We start from the raw sequence: 17578 nt of genomic DNA on the forward strand, positions 1-17578 counted from the left end.
GGCCCACATCTCAGGCCAACTCTGCGGTGGAGGCAGGGAGCACAAGGGCTCTGCACGAGCCCTCACACACCTACAGGCTGGCCTGTAGCTTCCAGAAACAATCAACTGTTTTAAAACAGTGGTGTGTGAACTCCACTAACTTTAGTTAAAGTCTCTTTCCTCCAGGAAGACCTGGCCATAAATACCATTTTTTCCTAAGGTTTAATAAATTACTGTCATAGAGAATCCCATGGATGGAGAAGCCTGGTGGGCTACAGCCCATGGGGTCGCAAAGAGTAGGACACGACTGAGTGACTTCACTTTCACTTTCATAGACAATGGTAAAGATTCAAGATCTTTGGTCAAGCAAGTCATACAAACCCAGTTAAGTCCCTGAAAAAGAACAGCTCACAAGCAACCAAAGATAGGCACATGGCCACACCGAAAACCCCTGGAGAAGGGCAAAGCTGCCCACTCTGGTGTTCTGGCCTGGAGAATTCCACGGGCTGTACAGTCCATGGGGTCGCAAAGAGTCAGGCACCAAGGAGTGACCTGCACACTGAAAACCAAAGGGCTATCTATCCACCAAAACACAACTGGTTTTCTTTGAGCAGTTTGACTACAAAGGTTTTTATATTTTTCCTGAGTTTTGTTTAGTAAATGTGTTGTTATTTTTAAAACAAGATAAAAGTTATGTTAAAAAGAAATACCAATGACGGCCTAAGCAACAGACACATACCTAATGTTTTTGGAAGTGCTTGCTTTGGTGAAGACTCGGGCACAATCGCACTCTGGTGGTGGGAGGACAGGCTGACCCACTTCTGGACAGTAACTTCACTGCCTGCTCAGTCACTTCAGTCGTGGCCGACTCTTTGTGGCCCTATGGGCCACAGCCCGCAGGCTCCTCTGTCCACGTGATTCTCCAGTTAAGTACCAAAACCATAAAAACCCACTTGCCAGTATCTACCCCCGAGAAATGAAAACATACGTCCACTCAAAGTCTTGGAGGCAAGAGTTTAAGCAGCATGATTCATAACAATCAAAAAGTGAAAATAATCATATCACTTGGTGAATGTATACATAAAACAACAGTATTATCTACATAACAGAACGCTGATAAACAACGAAGAGAACAAACGACGGGCACCCAGCCTACAGCATGGACAAGCCTCGAAAACCAAGTGAAACAAAGTCAGGTGCAAAGTCCATCTACTGACGTGTGCACATGTCTATACAAGTGTGCAGGAAAGGCACACGCGCCTCCACTGACGTGTGCGCGTGGCTATACACAGTGTGCAGAGAAGTCACACGTGCCTCTATTGACCGTGTGCGTGCGTCTATAGCAAGTGTGGAGAAAAGGCACACGCGCCTCTACAGACGTGTGCGCACGTCTATACAGAGTGTGCAGAGAAGGCACACGCACCTCTACTGATGTGTGCGTGCAGCTATACTGAGTGTGCAGAGAAGTCACACACGCCTCTATTGACCGTGTGCATGCGTCTATACCAGGTGAGCAGAAAAGGCACATGCGCCTCAACTGACATGTGCGCACGTCAATACAGTGTGCAGAAAAGGCACACGCGCCTCTATTGACGTGCACGTGCATCTATACAGAATGTGCAGAAAAGGCACACGCGCCTCTACTGACGTGCGCGCGCGTCTACACAGTGTGTGCAGAAAAGGCACATGTGCCTCTACTGACGTGTGCGCGCGTCTATACCAAGTGTGCAGAAAAGGCACACGCGCCTCTACTGACGTGCGCGCTCAACAGAGCGTGTAGAAAAGGCACACGTGCCTCTACTGATATGCATGCGCGTCTGTACAGAGTGTGCAGAAAAGGCACACGCGCCTCTACTGATGTGTGGGCGCGTCTATACAGAGTGTGCAGAAAAGGCACACGCGCCTCAACTGATGTGTGCGCGCGTCTATACAGAGTGTGCAGAAAAGGCACACGCGCCTCAACTGACGTGTGCGCGCGTCGATACAGAGTGTGCAGAAAAGGCACACGTGCCTCTACTGACGTGTGCGCACAGCTATACAGAGTGTGCAGAGAAGTCACACGCGCCATTATTGACCGTGTCGTGCGTCTATACCAAGTGAGCAGAAAAGGCACACGCACCTCTATTGACATGTGCGCACGTCGATACAGAGTGTGCAAAAAAGGCACATGCGCCTCTACTAACATCCGCGCGTCTATACAGAGTGTGCGGAAAAGGCACACGCGCCTCTAATGACGTGTGCATGTCTATACAGAGTGTGCAGAAAAGGCACACACGCCTCTAATGACGTGTGCGCGTCTACACCAAGTGTGCAGAAAAGGAACACGCGTCTCTACTGACATGTGCACGCTCTATATAGAGCGTGTAGAAAAGGCACACGCACCTCAACTGATGTGCGCATGCGTCTATACAGAGTGTGCAGAAAAGGCACACGCGCCTCAACTGATGTGTGTGCGCGTCTATACAGAGTGTGCAGAAAAGGCACACAAGCCTCTACTGATGTGTACGCGCATCTATACAGAGTGCAGATAAGGCACAGGCGCCTCTACTGACGTGCGCACGTGTCTATACAGAGTGTGCATAAATGGCATACGCGCCTCTGATCGTGTGCACACGTCTATACCGAGTGTGCTGAAAAGGCACACGTGCCTCTACAGACGTGTGCGCACATCTATACCGAGTGTGCAGAAAAGGCACACGCGCCTCTACTGACGTGCACACATCTATACAAGTGTGCAGAAAAGGCACACGCGCCTCTACTGACGTGCGCGCGTCTACACAGAGTGTGCAGAAAAGGCACACGAGCCTCTACTGATGTGTACGCGCATCTATACAGAGTGTGCAGAAAAGGCAAACAAGCCTCTACTGACGTGCGCGCGTCTACACAGAGTGTGCAGAAAAGGCACACGTGCCTCTACTGATGTGTGCACGCGTCTACACAGAGTGTGCAGAAAAGGCCAACGAGCCTCTACTGACGTGCGCGCGTCTACACCGAGTGTGCAGAAAAGGCAAACGAGCCTCTACTGACCGTGTGCACATGTCTACACAGAGTGTGCAGAAAAGGCACACGGCGCCTCTACTGACGTGTGCGCGCGTCTACACAGAGTGTGCAGAAAAGGCACACGCGCCTCTACTGACGTGTGCGCGCGTCTATACAGAGTGTTCAGAAAAGGCACACACGCCTCTACTGACGTGGGCGCGCGTCTACACAGAGTGTGCAGAAAAGGCAAACGAGCCTCTACTGACCGTGTGCGCATGTCTATACAGAGTGTGCAGAAAAGGCACATGTGCCTCTACTGACGTGGGCGCGCATCTATACAGAGTGTGCAGAAAAGGCACACGCGCCTCTGACTGTGTGCGCACGTCTATAACAAGTGTGCTGAAAAGGCACACGTGCCTCTACTGACGTGTGCACACATCTATACCGAGTGTGCAGAAAAGGCACACGTGCCTCTACTGACATGTGCATGCATCTATACAAGTGTGCAGAAAAGGCACACGTGCCTGACCGTGTGCGCACGTCTATACCGAGTGTGCTGAAAAGGCACACGTGCCTCTACTGACGTGTGCGCGCATCTATACCGAGTGTGCAGAAAAGGCACACGTGCCTGACCGTGTGCGCACGTCTATACCGAGTGTGCAGAAAAGGCACACGTGCCTCTACTGACGTGTGCGCGCATCTATACCGAGTGTGCAGAAAAGGCACACGTGCCTCTACTGACATGTGCACGCATCTATACAAGTGTGCAGAAAAGGCACACGCGCCTCTGCTGACGTGCGCGCGCATCTATACAGAGTGTGCAGAAAAGGCACACACGCCTCCACTGACTGTGTGCACACGTCTATACCGAGTGTACAGAAAAGGCACACGCGCCTCTATGGATAGGAAGCAGAGCAGTGGTTGCCTGTGGCTGGGTGGGAGTTGGGAATTACTGCAAATGGGCACAACAGATCCTTTTGAAATGATGGAAATATTGTAAAGTTGGTTCGTGGTGAGGGCTGCACAATTCTAAGTTTACCAAAAATCATTAATTGTACACTTAAAATGGGTCAATTTTAAGAGATAAAAAATTTTACTTCAATAAACCTAAAAAAAAAAGGTTTGGCTTAGTAACTCAACTTCCATGAATTAAATTCTTAGAAACAAAAGTTATATGTAAACATTTATGCGTTATACTAGTCACTAGGTAAACATTTATGTATAATACAAGTCACTGAACCATTATTCATTATTTAAATACGTAAAAGCTTAGTATCCAACCAAATAATCTTTACAAAAAATTCTATCACATCTACACAGTGAAAAAGTGGCCACTAACTACAGATTTCTTGTAATGGGTGTTTCCAGCCTTTCTGTATCTGACACTGTGTGAAACGCCATTAGCCTCAGGACAGAAGCATGGACACAACGGAAAGGAGGGAGGTGCCCCAGATGAGGCCGTCTCAGAGGAGTATTTCTAACAGGAAAACGCTAATGATTATTCTGTGGAAGTTAACAGATAACAAAATTGCATGTACACTGTGTCCCAATTTGGAAAAGAAGCTTGTACAAAGGACATAAAGCAAAAAAATGTTAACAGTGGTTATCTCCAGTGGGAGAACTAGTGGTGATTTTTATTTTCTTCTTAGTACTATTCTCCATATTTCAAAAATCTGGCCGTCAAAGTCCATTACTTTTACAATATGAAGCTAGTACTTTATTGCTGTCTTAATTTTCATTTCAGGCTCTTGAGACAGTGAAAAATATGTTTTTTGATAGCTTAAGAGTAACTGAAAGTGAGCTCAAAAGATTTAGGATTACGCCCTACGGCCTCCAAATTTTCGCCTCTCTTCCCACGTCATATCATTTAGTACTTTAACCAAGAAGATGAAATGAGAGAGGAAATACTGAGCAAATACCTCATCAACGAAGCTGCAGCAACATGGCGCACCCTGGGGTCTTCATCTCCAAGCAGATGGATGACAACATTACTGAGTACCCGCTCTTGCAGTTTTAAAAGCTTTGGAAAGAAAGATGATAAAAACAGATATGATCTCCGTATTTAAATTAATTTTAGATCAGGTATCTTGGAAAGCCGGTAAAGAAGATTACTCAACGTCACTAGCCCTAAACTCACATATACGATCACAAGCTTCATGATACAACACATTCCTAGAAATCCCACACCAACAGCAAATGCACTGCTGGAAGTTAAATCACGGCCTCCCAGAAATGAAGGGCTTACCCCTGTATAGTGATGGGCCCCTCTGTGCAGGCTTTCTGCTTTGGCCTCCAGAAAGCTCACCAACCTAACACAAAAGAACATATTTCACGGTGAATAATTCAGCTACTGAGCAAAGCCGCGCGGACGGCCCGCACGGCACGCAGAGGAGGACGGCCAGGCCAGGGCCGCAGGTGGGAGCCGGGGAGGCTCTGAGGCAGCCCCACGCCACACGGCAGGAAGACACCTGCTTCCAAAAGGAGAACACACGCTCCTCCCGACTCCAGGCTCAGAAAGTGCTCCGTACTTTTCTTCTAAGTGAATACACACACCTGGTGTTGTGAAAGACCCCAGGTGCCCTAAAGAACTAGCTCAAACACCTCAGGTGGCAGGAGGGCAGACCGTGGGGAGGGGGCTGAGGCTCTGGCCCCCTCAGAGACCAGCGGGTCCCCCCCCACCACTCGGGGTCCCGTCCGTGAGACGCAGCAGGAAGCAGCCCTGACTTCACAGACATGCTCTAAGGCTGAAGACAATGACCCACAGAGGGCACCTAGCCCAGCCCGGCCCACAACCAGCCTTCTACAGACGGGGGCTTAAAAAACCACAAACTCAGACAAAAAGGAAAGTTTCCCATCTAAAAGAAAGCATAGAAAGAAAATGTAGGCAATCATGCTTTCTCAGAAAATTACCATAAACTGCATGGCATCAGAAGCTCTTCTTTACTTGTGACAATCCCAATCCGCCGTCTACCCACGGCTCAGCACAGCACGGCGCGCGCTCGTTTAAACAGCCCAAGTGACACAAGCATCATTGTTCCAGAAGCCTGAGCTCTTTCACTCACGCAGTGCAGAGCACTGGAATGACTAAGACTACCAGCAAACTCCACTCCTCTGCATGGACATAAAAACTCCAAGATGAGGGCGGAGCCTCAGAGGAGAGGGGCAGACAGAGGGACACGGTCACCACCTGCAGCTGGGCACCAGGCCACCCAGTGCCGTTCAAGCCTGACCCAGCAGGCCCGCCTCACCCACCTGAAGTCGATCTCTGCCACGGTCTCCAGAAGCTCCGTCCGCACCAGCCAGTAGGAGCTGCTCCGCAGGGCCAGCAGGTCGGTGACGAGCCGCAGCCCCCAGGCACTGTAGCTGCTGCTGCAGAGGCTCGTGACACAGAGCTGGAAGGCAGGCGGCAGGTGGGCCTCTGCAGCCCCCACACGCACCCCGCCCGTGCCTGCTGCAGCCCCCCGACAGCAACCTCGCTCAGGAGCACTGGCCAAACGCACGCGCCTCAGTCCCCTCAAGGTGGAGCACAAGCGTGTCACCGCCTCGGGACCCAGCTCTCTCCCCCGCCCCGCCTCGGTCCAGGCCTCTCCCCAGCCACTGGGCACGCGCCGCCCCTGCTGGACCCCCGTCCGCCCCAGGCCCAGCGCCACGACCCGGGGCCCGCGTCCTGCCCGATGGGACCCGGCCCCGAGCCGCCCCAGTGCACGCGGCCCGCTGAGTGCTGCTGACTGGCTCCCTTCTGCCCCAGCAGACACAGACTGACCGACACCTGGCGAACAGCTGGGACCAAGGAGCAAGTCTGGCCGGGCCGTGACACTTTAAAGGGGGACATGAATCTGACAATGGTAGGGTTTTGGGGTTGATTTTTACTGCTTAACGTGGACTGCTGTCAGGCCAGTTGTGAGTTATGAACCAGCTGATAGAACATTTCAACATGCTGCCTCAGAAAGGCCTGGGGCCGCCCCACCACCAACACCACAGCAATTAATTAACCCCAGGGCCTCACTCTGTGCATTCGAGGGGCCTGAAAGAGCTGCTGTGTTTTAATTCAGCAAGTTTTACGCATAATATGAGCAAGGTAGAGATACCCTTTAGGAAAAGTGTATTTCAAACAAATATTCTGAGATTTAAACCGAAGTCTATTAAACCTTGAGTCTGCTGGCACTGTTTTCCTTCTAAGGCTGAGGTAGATACACAGATGTTTATTACTCTTGCGAATGGAAATATTTAAAATTAAGCTTAACCTTTCATTGTTGACATTGGTAAAATTTCCACTAATCACAGAAATGACATCACCAGCACCCATGCTCACCCTCACAGCGGCACAAGCCAACTTGCAAGTGACTGATGATTCGTCCTTCAAAGTTTTCTGCAGCAGGGGAATGCAGTCCACCAGAGAAAATGTATTTCCTGCCCGGAAGAGCAAGCACAGACACCTTCGTGTGAACCTGAACTCGAGAACGCCATCTAGGGGCGACGGTGCTGGAAGGTGGAAGCGGGCACTTACCTGTCCGGGCTCTGACGGCGCCCATCCAGCCCGCCACATGGAAGCGGCACCGGCCGAGGACGGAGCAGATGAGGGTCCCGCAGAGGATGGCTGTGGCTCCCCGGACCTGCGGGTCCCCGTGGTTGACGTAGTTCAAGACGTCGGACACGTACTGCTCCTCTGCGGAGAGAGATGGCCCGGCCACTGTACAGGTCCCTACTGTCAACTTTCTAACTCAGGGCAAAGGCCGAATTCTCCGGAAAGAAAAAGAAGGGCAAGGGAGCGATGCTAATCTAGAAAAGACTTGACTGTAACAACCATCACTGGTAAAAAACATCCCGGATTTAAAGACCCTATATTCATCACATCCCTGACAGCGCGTCAACACGATAAGAGTTTCTGGGTTACAATTCCAGGTTGTCAGCCAGTAATCAAAATTCCAAGATTTTGCTTCAGGAAAATGACTAGAGAGCCTCAAAGCTTTCCGCACTTATTATCTAATATAAATTCAAAAGCATGAGTTTGTCCCTTCACCCAAGGAAAGAGAGGAGAGAGAGAGCAGGCGGGAGGGTAACTTTAGGAGAGCAGTCTTCTACCAGTCACCCACTGGAGGAGACGCCCCAGGACGTGTGCCACGAAAGACTGGCTGGTGCCGCCCAGCTCATCTCAACCCCTGTCGGCTCTGAGCGTTAACGGCTCGCTTCCCACTGGCTCTGAGTGTGAATGTCTGGTCTGGCTGGTGTGACCCAAAGCAATTTTGATTACACACAATTTGTGCTTTTGCTAAAATCCAATACATATGTTAATCAGCTCTTACATTCCCAGACTTCTATTGCTTTCCTCTGTGTGTTTCAACTAAACACTGCATCTGTAGGGAGTCCAAGAAGCCAAAAACATGATAATTGATGTGCTTTATGCAGAGCTATAACACAGCTCCAACGCTGCAAACTTACTCAGAAAACTCAGTGCTCTAAAACTAAAATAGAGTTGGAAATATTTTTCAAACCAATGACTAAACATGAGAAATGAGACAAAGTGTGAACGTACCAGGGTATTCCACGGTGTCGAGAGGTGCTCTGTAGAGTTTGCTGAAGAAAGACTCAGGATGAAGGGCCACGGCGGCTCCAACGCAGCTGAGGGCCAGCGCCTTCACGCTGACCCGCACGTCCCTGTCCGGAACCAAGGCTGGAACAGGTCCGCGCGGCCGCCATCAGCGTCACAGCAGCAAAGCCTTAGCTTCCAAACAAACAGAGCCAGACCCACGAAACCAGCCTCCCCCAGCCTCCCTGCCCCTTCCCTGTCAGTGGCTGAAAACCAAAGCTTGGATCAAGCTTCTACTCTGGCTGCTGCAAATAGGCTCAAAGCTGGTGACCAAGGTGACCTCTGAAACCTAAAGTTACTCCCTTCGGCTCTGCACCTGCTCTTTGATACTCACCATTCTTTTCCCCTGTGAGTAGAAACGAAGCGGACAAAAGCCGGACGCAATGGACAAGAGGGGCGGAACCCTCGTCAGTGGACTGGCCGATGTCACCTTTGACCCGGCGAGGCTGTAAAGAGAAACCAACACTTATCGTCTTACAATCATGGAACCTACAGGCTGATTCCTTAGTTCACCCAACAAAGAATTCCAGAGCAGCAACTGTGTCAGGAGCTTGGCATTCAGAGACGTGCTCCACCTCACAGGCCACGGGGGGCAGGATCAGACCCCTGGGGGGAGTCCTGACAGGGGGCCCGAGGGCTGGGGCCCAATGAGCCCAGCTGGCAGGGAGCACGCCGCACAGGCAGAGGGAAGCGCCCAGGGACACCAAAGCTGTGAGGGGAGGGCCACACCCCAAGGAGTGGCCGAGGTCCAGACGGTGGAGCATCCACGGAGGGACCAAGTGTGAAGCACTACTTGTTGTCCTTGAGAAATTTAACTGGGAGTACAGGACACTCACAGGGAAAAGGCAAGAATACAGAGACAACCCTGAAACAGCTCAATGGACAGCTGGGCAACAACTGAAAAAATCACACAACCCGAGTTAAAAATGGGCAAAGGACCTCAAGAGACGGTTCCCCAAAGAAGACATGCGAATGGCTAATTAACTCATGAAAAGATACTCCACATCTCTAATTGTTAGGGGAGATGCAGGTCAGAAACCACAGTGATACACCAATGCACACCCAGTGTGATGGCCACTCTCAAAAAAAAAAAAAAACAAAAGCAGAAAGAAGTGTTGGCGAAGACGCAGAGAAACGGAATGCTGGTGCGCCGCGGGTGGGAAGTTAAGATGGTGCAGCAGGGACTTCCCTGGGGTTAGGACTCCGCGCTTCCAATGCAGAGGGTGCAGGTTCAATCCCTGGTCAAGGAACTAAGACCCCACATGCCACACGGTGCAGAAGATAAAAAAAAAACAAAGTGGGGCAGCTGCTGTGGAAAGCAGTACAGGCTTCCTCAAAAAGTGAGAAACAGAAGTATCACACAGTCCAGCAACTCTCCTGGTGTATTACCCACAAGAAATGAAATCAGGGTCTTGAAGAGGTATTTGTACACTCATTGATTACAGCATTATTTACAACAGACAAAAGGGGGGAGTCACCCAACTGTTCATCAACAGATGAAGAGAAAAGCGCGCAGTAAACACAGGCAATGAAGCAGCATTCAGCCTCGGGGGAGGGGGTTCTGGCAGCTGCTGTGGCCCCGTGACCCTGAGGACACGACGCGACAGGCACTGTGATCCCACCTATGAGAGGTCCCCAGAGCAGTCAGATCCAAAGACACAGAAAGCAGGGTGATGGGTGAGAGGGGCCAGAAGGAGGGGCAATGCGAGTCAGCGCTGAATGGAGACAGAGCTCAGTCTGGGATGGCTGCACAACACGTGGGCACATGATGCCCCTCAACTGTGCCTGCAGAGGGGATGCGACGGTGAGCTGCACGAGGACCTACCACGGGAGTGAACAAGTAACTCAGTGGAACAAAACCAAGAAACGCTGGCAGGCCACACACGACCATCAGATGGACGGTCCAAGAAATCACGTGCGGTCCACTCGGCACCAACAGGTGTGTCCGGGAAGGGCTCCCAAGAAGGCAGAACGTCGGACAGTTCTCAAGGACGCATCCACACCTTGACAGGCAGACCGCAGAGCGGACTCGAGGTCAATATGCAAAGGGGAAAGAGCTGAGCAAAGGTGCAGCCACGGGACACCCAGGAGCGCGGCAGACAGAGCACACTTAAACACTCAGCCCACAGGACGCAGCGTGGGCTCAGGCCTGGCGTCTCACCTTGTTCTCTGGATCCCCTGGCTCGGCAGCTTCCTCTCTTGAGACAAATTTATCCACACTGCTGTCAGAGGCCTGCCTGCTGTGGCCCATGCTTTTCAACAAATGTGCTTGTTGAAGGGCTTCGAAATCAAAGAAAGAAACTAAGTCAACCGACACGTTTCCAATTAAAACACAAGTACACGTATCAACACAAAGTCAGTATGAAAGCACAGGACTTGTCATCAAGAACGGATGACAATGTCTCAGCTGATTTTCCTCATTTGCTATTTACAACTCAGGAAACAGACGCCAGAAGACTTCTTGGAACCTAAGACGTGAGAGGTCAGGGTTGAAAACAAGGCCGCTTGGTAGTACAGTAAGGCCCCTCCACGTGAGCTTTCAGGTCACAAACTTTTCAAGATGTGAACATGTGTTCACATTCCAATCACAAAAGTGAGTTTGTGTGCGGGGTGCACCGCCACATGCGTGCACCCTCTACAAGTGTGCTCGACAGAGCACAGTCCTGTACACGGTGGCTGCTGTGCCTCAGTCGCTCAGCTGTGTCTGATTCTCTGCAGCCCACTGACTGCAGCACGCCCGGCTTCCCTGTCCTTCACCATCTCCTGGAGCTTGCTCAAACTCATGTCCACTGAGTCTTAATTTCAAGTCCAGGGAAAAGTATGAAAAGTATTATAAACCTATTACAGTACAGTCCTTATATGGCCCATCGTGTTAGCTGGATACCTGGGCTCGCTTTGCTGGACTTAGGAACAAAATCTCGGAATGGAGCTCAGTTGTGTGTTGGGGACTTACGTACACCTCCTGAAGTCAACGTACCGATGGAAGAGTTTCTGAAAGCCTCCGCGTCTTCGTCAGGAAGAACGGCGGTAGCGTCCTCGTCCTCGTCCTGCGTCTGCCCCACCTGCATCCCTGGATACTGGCTGTCGGCGCCATCCAACACCTGGACGTGCAAGAGGGGCTGTGAGGGTTCTGAACTGCCACCGCCAAGCGGCAAGCCCTCCAAGGTGGAAAGGCAAAGGTAAAGCCCCGTAAGCAACACGGACCACATCTTACACACCGACAGGAAGGTCATTTCCTCAAAGGCACATGGGTACAGGCGTGAACAGTACCAAGAGCTTACTGATCGCACGTTACCATGCTATGGAAAGCTTTTGTGATTCTAAAAATGCCAAAGACATCCCAATCTGGACGTTTCTCTTTTTTGATTACAAAACGACAAAAATCCAAGCAAAAACCTCTGTGTTCACAAGCAAGTGAAAAATGAGGAAAAGTCTTTTAAACAAAAGTCTAACAACAGGTTACCCCCTGAACTGCTAGGACTGACCCAACTAAGTGTGGGGCACAGCATTTCATATATCTAGCCACACACACGGGTGCTGATTTCAGACTGCCAAATTTCTCTCCACTTGAAATCCCCTGTAATTTACCTGAAAAACTGAGTGAGAGACCCTCTGTATGTTAGTGGATTATTACTGAAATAAATTCTGTATCATTATAAAGTTAAAAAAACAAAACTGAGCTATTAATACATGAGCAAAAACAAGAAAGAAACAAACTACCTCCACTCTCCAGATGACTTAAAAAAGCAAACACCCCACACAGGCTAAGATGAGAAGTTCTACCGTAATAAACAACATTTTCTGAAAATCCCAGTACACTGCTGGCCGGCGTGAAAGCACCTCCACGTATACGTCCCTTATCCCCACAAGCCTCACAGCGTTAAGCACCATCTCCAGCTTCATTCTGTGGGTAAGGAAACAGGGGCAGCAAGGGCCACAGCTGTGGAGGCTGCCCAGGTCCTGAGCAGCTGAGCCAGAGCTCTCACGGGGCTGGGCTCCCCACAGGCCATGCCCCAAACCACCATACTGGACGGTCTCGTGAGGGAATCCCGGCCCCTAGAGCTGGCTCCTTTTTCTCTGTGGCACTTACTGCCACCTGAACGTGTGTTTATTTACCTGCTGATGACTGGCTTATGATCTGTCCTATCCAGACACGCACACACTCTAGTACAGAGGAAGGGAAACCTGGCCATCACCAGTTTTTGTAAATAAAGTTTTACTGGAACACAGCCACGCTCATTCTTTCACATACTGTTTGTGGCTGCTCCGGCGCTTCAACAGCAGAGATGAGTGTGCAACAGCAGAGATGAGTGTGCAACACCAGCCCAACGGCTCACGGAGCCAAGGAGGTTCTCTCTGGCCCTCGACGGAAAGAGTCCGAGGGCTCGCGCTCTGAAACGCCAGCTCCATGAGAACACTTCTGTGCACTGCACCCCCTGCTTCACCCCCCGTGTGTAGAGCAATCCCTGGAACATAACAAGTGCTCAGCGCGTGTGTTCAGCAAACAACTCGGACTGAATGAAAGACACAGGAGCACCTCATAAAGCAGAAAGGACTCTGCAGGGGTGCGACATGCCAAGGGGAGACGTTTAGCTCCCTGCAGGCCAGAGCCCGGCCCCACAGCACACGGCTGCTGCAGGAGCTCGAGACGGGACGCTCGCACGACTTCCTGTGGCCGTTCTGTCCAATGGCTAGAGAACCCGTCCAGAAAGCATCACCTATAAGAAGGCAAGACAGGCTTCCCTGGTGGCTCGGGGGTAAAGACTCCACCTGCCACTGCCAGAGACATGGGTTCCATCCCTGATCGGGGAAGATCTTACGTGCTGAGGAACGTGAATCCTGAGAGTCACAACTACTGAGCCTGAGCTCCGAAACAAGAGAGCATCTCTGCTCGCCACGACTAGAGAAAAGCCTGTGCAGCAACGAAGGCCCAGCACAGCCAATAAATAAATAAAAATTAAAAAGAAAAAAAAAAGGCAAGATGTAAGTTGGTACAATAAACCGACGACAGAAACTTCCTCCGCTCACTTAATGCGCTACTGGGCACAGCACTTTCCCAGTCTCCCCTTCTCCCTGCCTACTGGTCAGTACTCGTCACCCTTTCCTGACTTCAAATCATTTCCCACATCCCAGTTATCGGAATTATTTCCCACAATCCAGTTACCCTATCTTCTGCCAGGCCTTCTGGGTCTTCTAGCTAAAAACCCCAGTAGTGAGCCCACTCCTCCAACTGAGCCAGTGGAAACCCACTGGGCTGTCAGAAACCACGTCCACGTGACAAGCGGACAGCTGCCAGTGCTTCGTCATGTGTTTCTCAAAGCTTCTGCATTTACTCCAGTTTAAGAAAAAAATCTTAATAAACAGAACACATTCAGTAGTAGCAAAACAATTGCCAGCAGAAATTGTTTAAATAAAATTGGGCTGTAAAGCTCAGTTTATGCCTGTACCAAACTTCAGACCACTCCGGAGGGCTTCGTGTCCACTAACTCAGAGACGAGAGGTGCTTAGAGACACGTTCTATAAGATGGACTATGTAGTCAAGGTTCTTGAAGAGTCAGAAAGTGTTAAAACAATGCACAGTATTACTGTTATTAATCATATTGCATTAAGACTGCAGATCTGTTAATAATAGGTTCATTAAGGATCTTCACAATAATGACTTACCCTGTGCCCAAAAAGGTAAACATTTCAAATGCACTTAATCGCACTCATCAAGTGGCCTAACTTTTGACTCTATGTCTAGCACAAAGGACACCTGGCCGCCTCCTTCAGGGAAGGCCTTTGATGGGCTGCACTGCCGATTTAGGATCCGAGCTGGAGACCTCTACACGCTATTCACAGGCCAGATGGATGGAATAAACAGCCAGGAGGATCCTGGTCTGGGGCCCCAGGGAAGGCCCCTCTGCAGAAACCGGGTCTCCCCCTCTGACCACTTACAATTTCAGAACTGTCGGAAGGGGTCACGGCTGAATCGGGCCCCTCGGTGGTGGTCTGGGAGCTGTCGCTGATGGGCGAGGAGGCCTGGGTCCCGTCGTTCAGGTCCATGGCGGGGTCAGAAGGGACGGCGCTCATCTGGCTGGAGCTGTGGCTCAGGATGTCCTCCTCGTCCCCATCGGTGGCGGCGCTTGTCAAGTCACAGGCGGCCAGATCCACCGCGTCCGTCTGAAGCGTGTGCTGCGACCGGGGCTGCTCGGTGATGATGTCGTGACCCACAGAGTCGGCCGCTGAGCTGGCAGAGCCAGGGGTGGAGACCCCAGAAGAGGCAGCCAGCTCGCCTCCAACCTCACCCTTGACTGAGGCTGCAGACAGAGGAACATTCACTCTTCAAAGGGTCAGCAAGAGCAGACAACGGGGAACCAAATATTTGCAGAATACCCCCATATTCACTGTCAGCACCTGTTTTAACTGCAAAACTTCCTTAAATACAGTGAAAATATGCACTAGTCAATTTCAAAAGCAAGACAAACAGTGCATCCTTCAAACATTTTAACTGGATTACTTATCTTTTCCTCTATCACTATATTGATAAAATAAGGAACACAAGTAGATATTTTTAAATGCTATAAATATTCCCGAGTGGCATTTCACCGCCAACTCTCAAGTTTGACAAGCAACATTTGTCAAACCACCTCCAGCTCTCAAGCTGCTGCTCCGTCCTGAGTACGGAGCAGCATGGAGACTCTGGTGATTCCCTGGCAGCCAGGTTGGGGTACAGGCGGGGTGCTCACAAGAGCTTGGAGCCCGGAGTAAGCGGCGCTCCGGAAGGTGGGCTTTCCATCTTCCCAGATCCCATTCAAGACTCCTCAGCCAGTCCCACTCCCCTGGAGCATTAAGTTCACATTTCCCTAGTCTTTAACTCCCATTTAAAAAACATCACCCTACATAAGAACCCACACCAAGCTGTGAGCTATGTCACTCCTGGAGGCCAGGGGGTCAGTGAGCACTTGGGCACATGGATAGCTGTAATTTTTGTTTAATGTTTTAAGTTTATTTTTGTAATTTAAAAAGTCTACCCATTCCAGTATTCTTGAGCTTCCCTAGTGCCTCAGATGGTAAAGAATCAGCCTGCAATGTGGAAGACCTGGGTTTAATCCCTGGCTTGGGAAGATTTCCCGGGAGGAGGGCATGGCAACCCACTCCAGTATTCTTGTCTAGAGAATCCCCACGGACAGAGGAGCCTGGCCTGGCAGGCTCCTCTGTCCATGGGGTTCTATTTTGTAGAATAAACCAGTAAATAAATAATCACCACTGAAAAGTATTCAGACTTTCTTTCCCTGTATTTCAGCCTTATTTTCAGTTATCTAAAAATATTCATTTGGCTAGGGTTATACAGACCAAACCCCTCTCAAATGGTTTTCATCTTTTCCATCTGTTGCTGCGGTCTGTCACACTGACTGATTTGTGGACAGGGAAAAAGCCCTGCCCCCAGGATAACCCTACTTGACTGCCTCCATGTTCACCAGCGACACTGGCCTGTAGTTCTGTTGTTACCGTAGCTTTGTCTGGTTTCAGTTTCAGGGGGATGGTGGCTTCACAGAATGAGTTTGGAAGTGTTCCTTCCTCTGCAGTTTTTGGGAACACTTTGAGAAGGACGGGGGTCGACCCTTGTCTGACGTTTGGGAGAACTCGCCTGTGAAGCTCCCTGATCGTGGACTCTGGCTGAGCCTGCTGGCACTGGCTCAGATCCTCGGACCATCCTTAATCCCGTTTTCCTCCTCACACCCATGCAGTTCATGAGACACCCACCACCCCCTTCTCAACAAGACTTACACCCAGGGAGCATAAACCTAATTTGAAAACAGCTTGAAAACAGCATGTATTTGATATAGGAAAATATCCTATATAGGAAAACAGCAAATATTTGATCCAAGAAAACACACAGGTTGTACTTCAAAGTGAACACTATGAAAGGGGCCTCAAGCGGGCTTCACGGCCACCTCCGAGGAGCACGGCCCACTGCGGGGCAGGGCTCAGCGGAGAGGAGCAAGGGGCACACCACTACCTGAGAAGGCGGGGCTGCTGCCCTCCGACCTGGGCTCCGAGTCGTCTTCCAAGGGCGTCGCTTCTCCGAAGAGCACTTTCCCTAGGGAAGGACACAGCAAGTCAGCGCTTGCTGAAGGAAGCGCTCTGAAGAGCAGACAGCGGTGTGCTCCAAGAGGAAACGCACCGGCACACTTAACCCTGCCATCAGCCTCTCATCACATCCACGCTTCCTGACTTCTCCACAGCGCTAGTACGAAGTGCAGACACATCCTGTTTAGAGTATTATTAAAATCAATGAACCTGTATGAAAAACAGTTAAAAGCAATGATTCTTAATCTGTACCACAAAGTATTTTAATTATTAATATTAACTGACTTAAGACTATTGTCAGTGTTAAATAATTTATGTTACTATTTAACCTTCGGAGAAGGCAATGGCACCCCACTCCAGTACTCTTGCCTGGAAAATCCCGTGGACGGAGGAGCCTGGTAGGCTGCAGTCCATGGGGTCGCGAAGAGTTGGATATGACTGAGAGACTTCACTTTCCCTCTTCACTTTCATGCATTGGAGAAGGAAATGGCAACCCACTCCAGTGTTCTTGCCTGGAGAATCCCAGGGACAGGGGAGCCTGGTGGGCTGCCGTGTGTGGGGTCGCACAGAGTCAGACACGACTGAAGCGACTTAGGAGCAGCAGCAGCAGCACCATTTAACCTTAAAAATGTCAAGTTATGGCTAGAACCCATTCTATTAGCCGCCAGGATATTCACGTCATATCTCCAACAAGAAGTCACTTTTATTATCTTTTAACCTCATGGATTTCTATTGCTGATAACCAGTACTCAAGTACTGTATGATCTGGGAGGATAGAATAGTATTTCATCTTTAGCTAAATTCTAAAAATACATTTTACAGTTAATGGTTTCCAAATTATAATACGGAAAAAAGAAAACAACAGTCTTCACATGATTTAAGTGGGATCATTAAATCCTTATGGTTACTTTACATATAAATGTCATTAAATGACACTATCAAAATAATTACTGGCAAGTT

General features: G+C 50.1%; 1 protein-coding gene across 3 annotated transcripts in view; it reads right to left on the reverse strand.

Moving 5' to 3' along the window:
• Positions 1–17578, reverse strand: part of HTT (huntingtin) — a 127693-nt gene that overhangs the window by 66287 nt on the left and 43828 nt on the right. For all 3 annotated transcript variants that reach the window (XM_055589236.1, XM_055589237.1, XM_055589235.1), the window contains 11 exons: positions 16548–16628; positions 14483–14844; positions 11523–11646; positions 10707–10825; positions 8880–8991; positions 8492–8629; positions 7466–7624; positions 7271–7368; positions 6211–6350; positions 5204–5267; positions 4878–4978 (listed from right to left, as the gene is read on the reverse strand). In XM_055589236.1, the coding sequence (XP_055445211.1) occupies positions 4878–4978; positions 5204–5267; positions 6211–6350; positions 7271–7368; positions 7466–7624; positions 8492–8629; positions 8880–8991; positions 10707–10825; positions 11523–11646; positions 14483–14844; positions 16548–16628 (1498 nt within the window). The remainder of the gene's footprint in view (positions 1–4877; positions 4979–5203; positions 5268–6210; positions 6351–7270; positions 7369–7465; positions 7625–8491; positions 8630–8879; positions 8992–10706; positions 10826–11522; positions 11647–14482; positions 14845–16547; positions 16629–17578) is intronic.

This window comes from Bubalus kerabau, chromosome 7 (assembly GCF_029407905.1).
Source record: "Bubalus kerabau isolate K-KA32 ecotype Philippines breed swamp buffalo chromosome 7, PCC_UOA_SB_1v2, whole genome shotgun sequence".
Taxonomy (NCBI): Eukaryota; Metazoa; Chordata; class Mammalia; order Artiodactyla; family Bovidae; genus Bubalus; species Bubalus kerabau.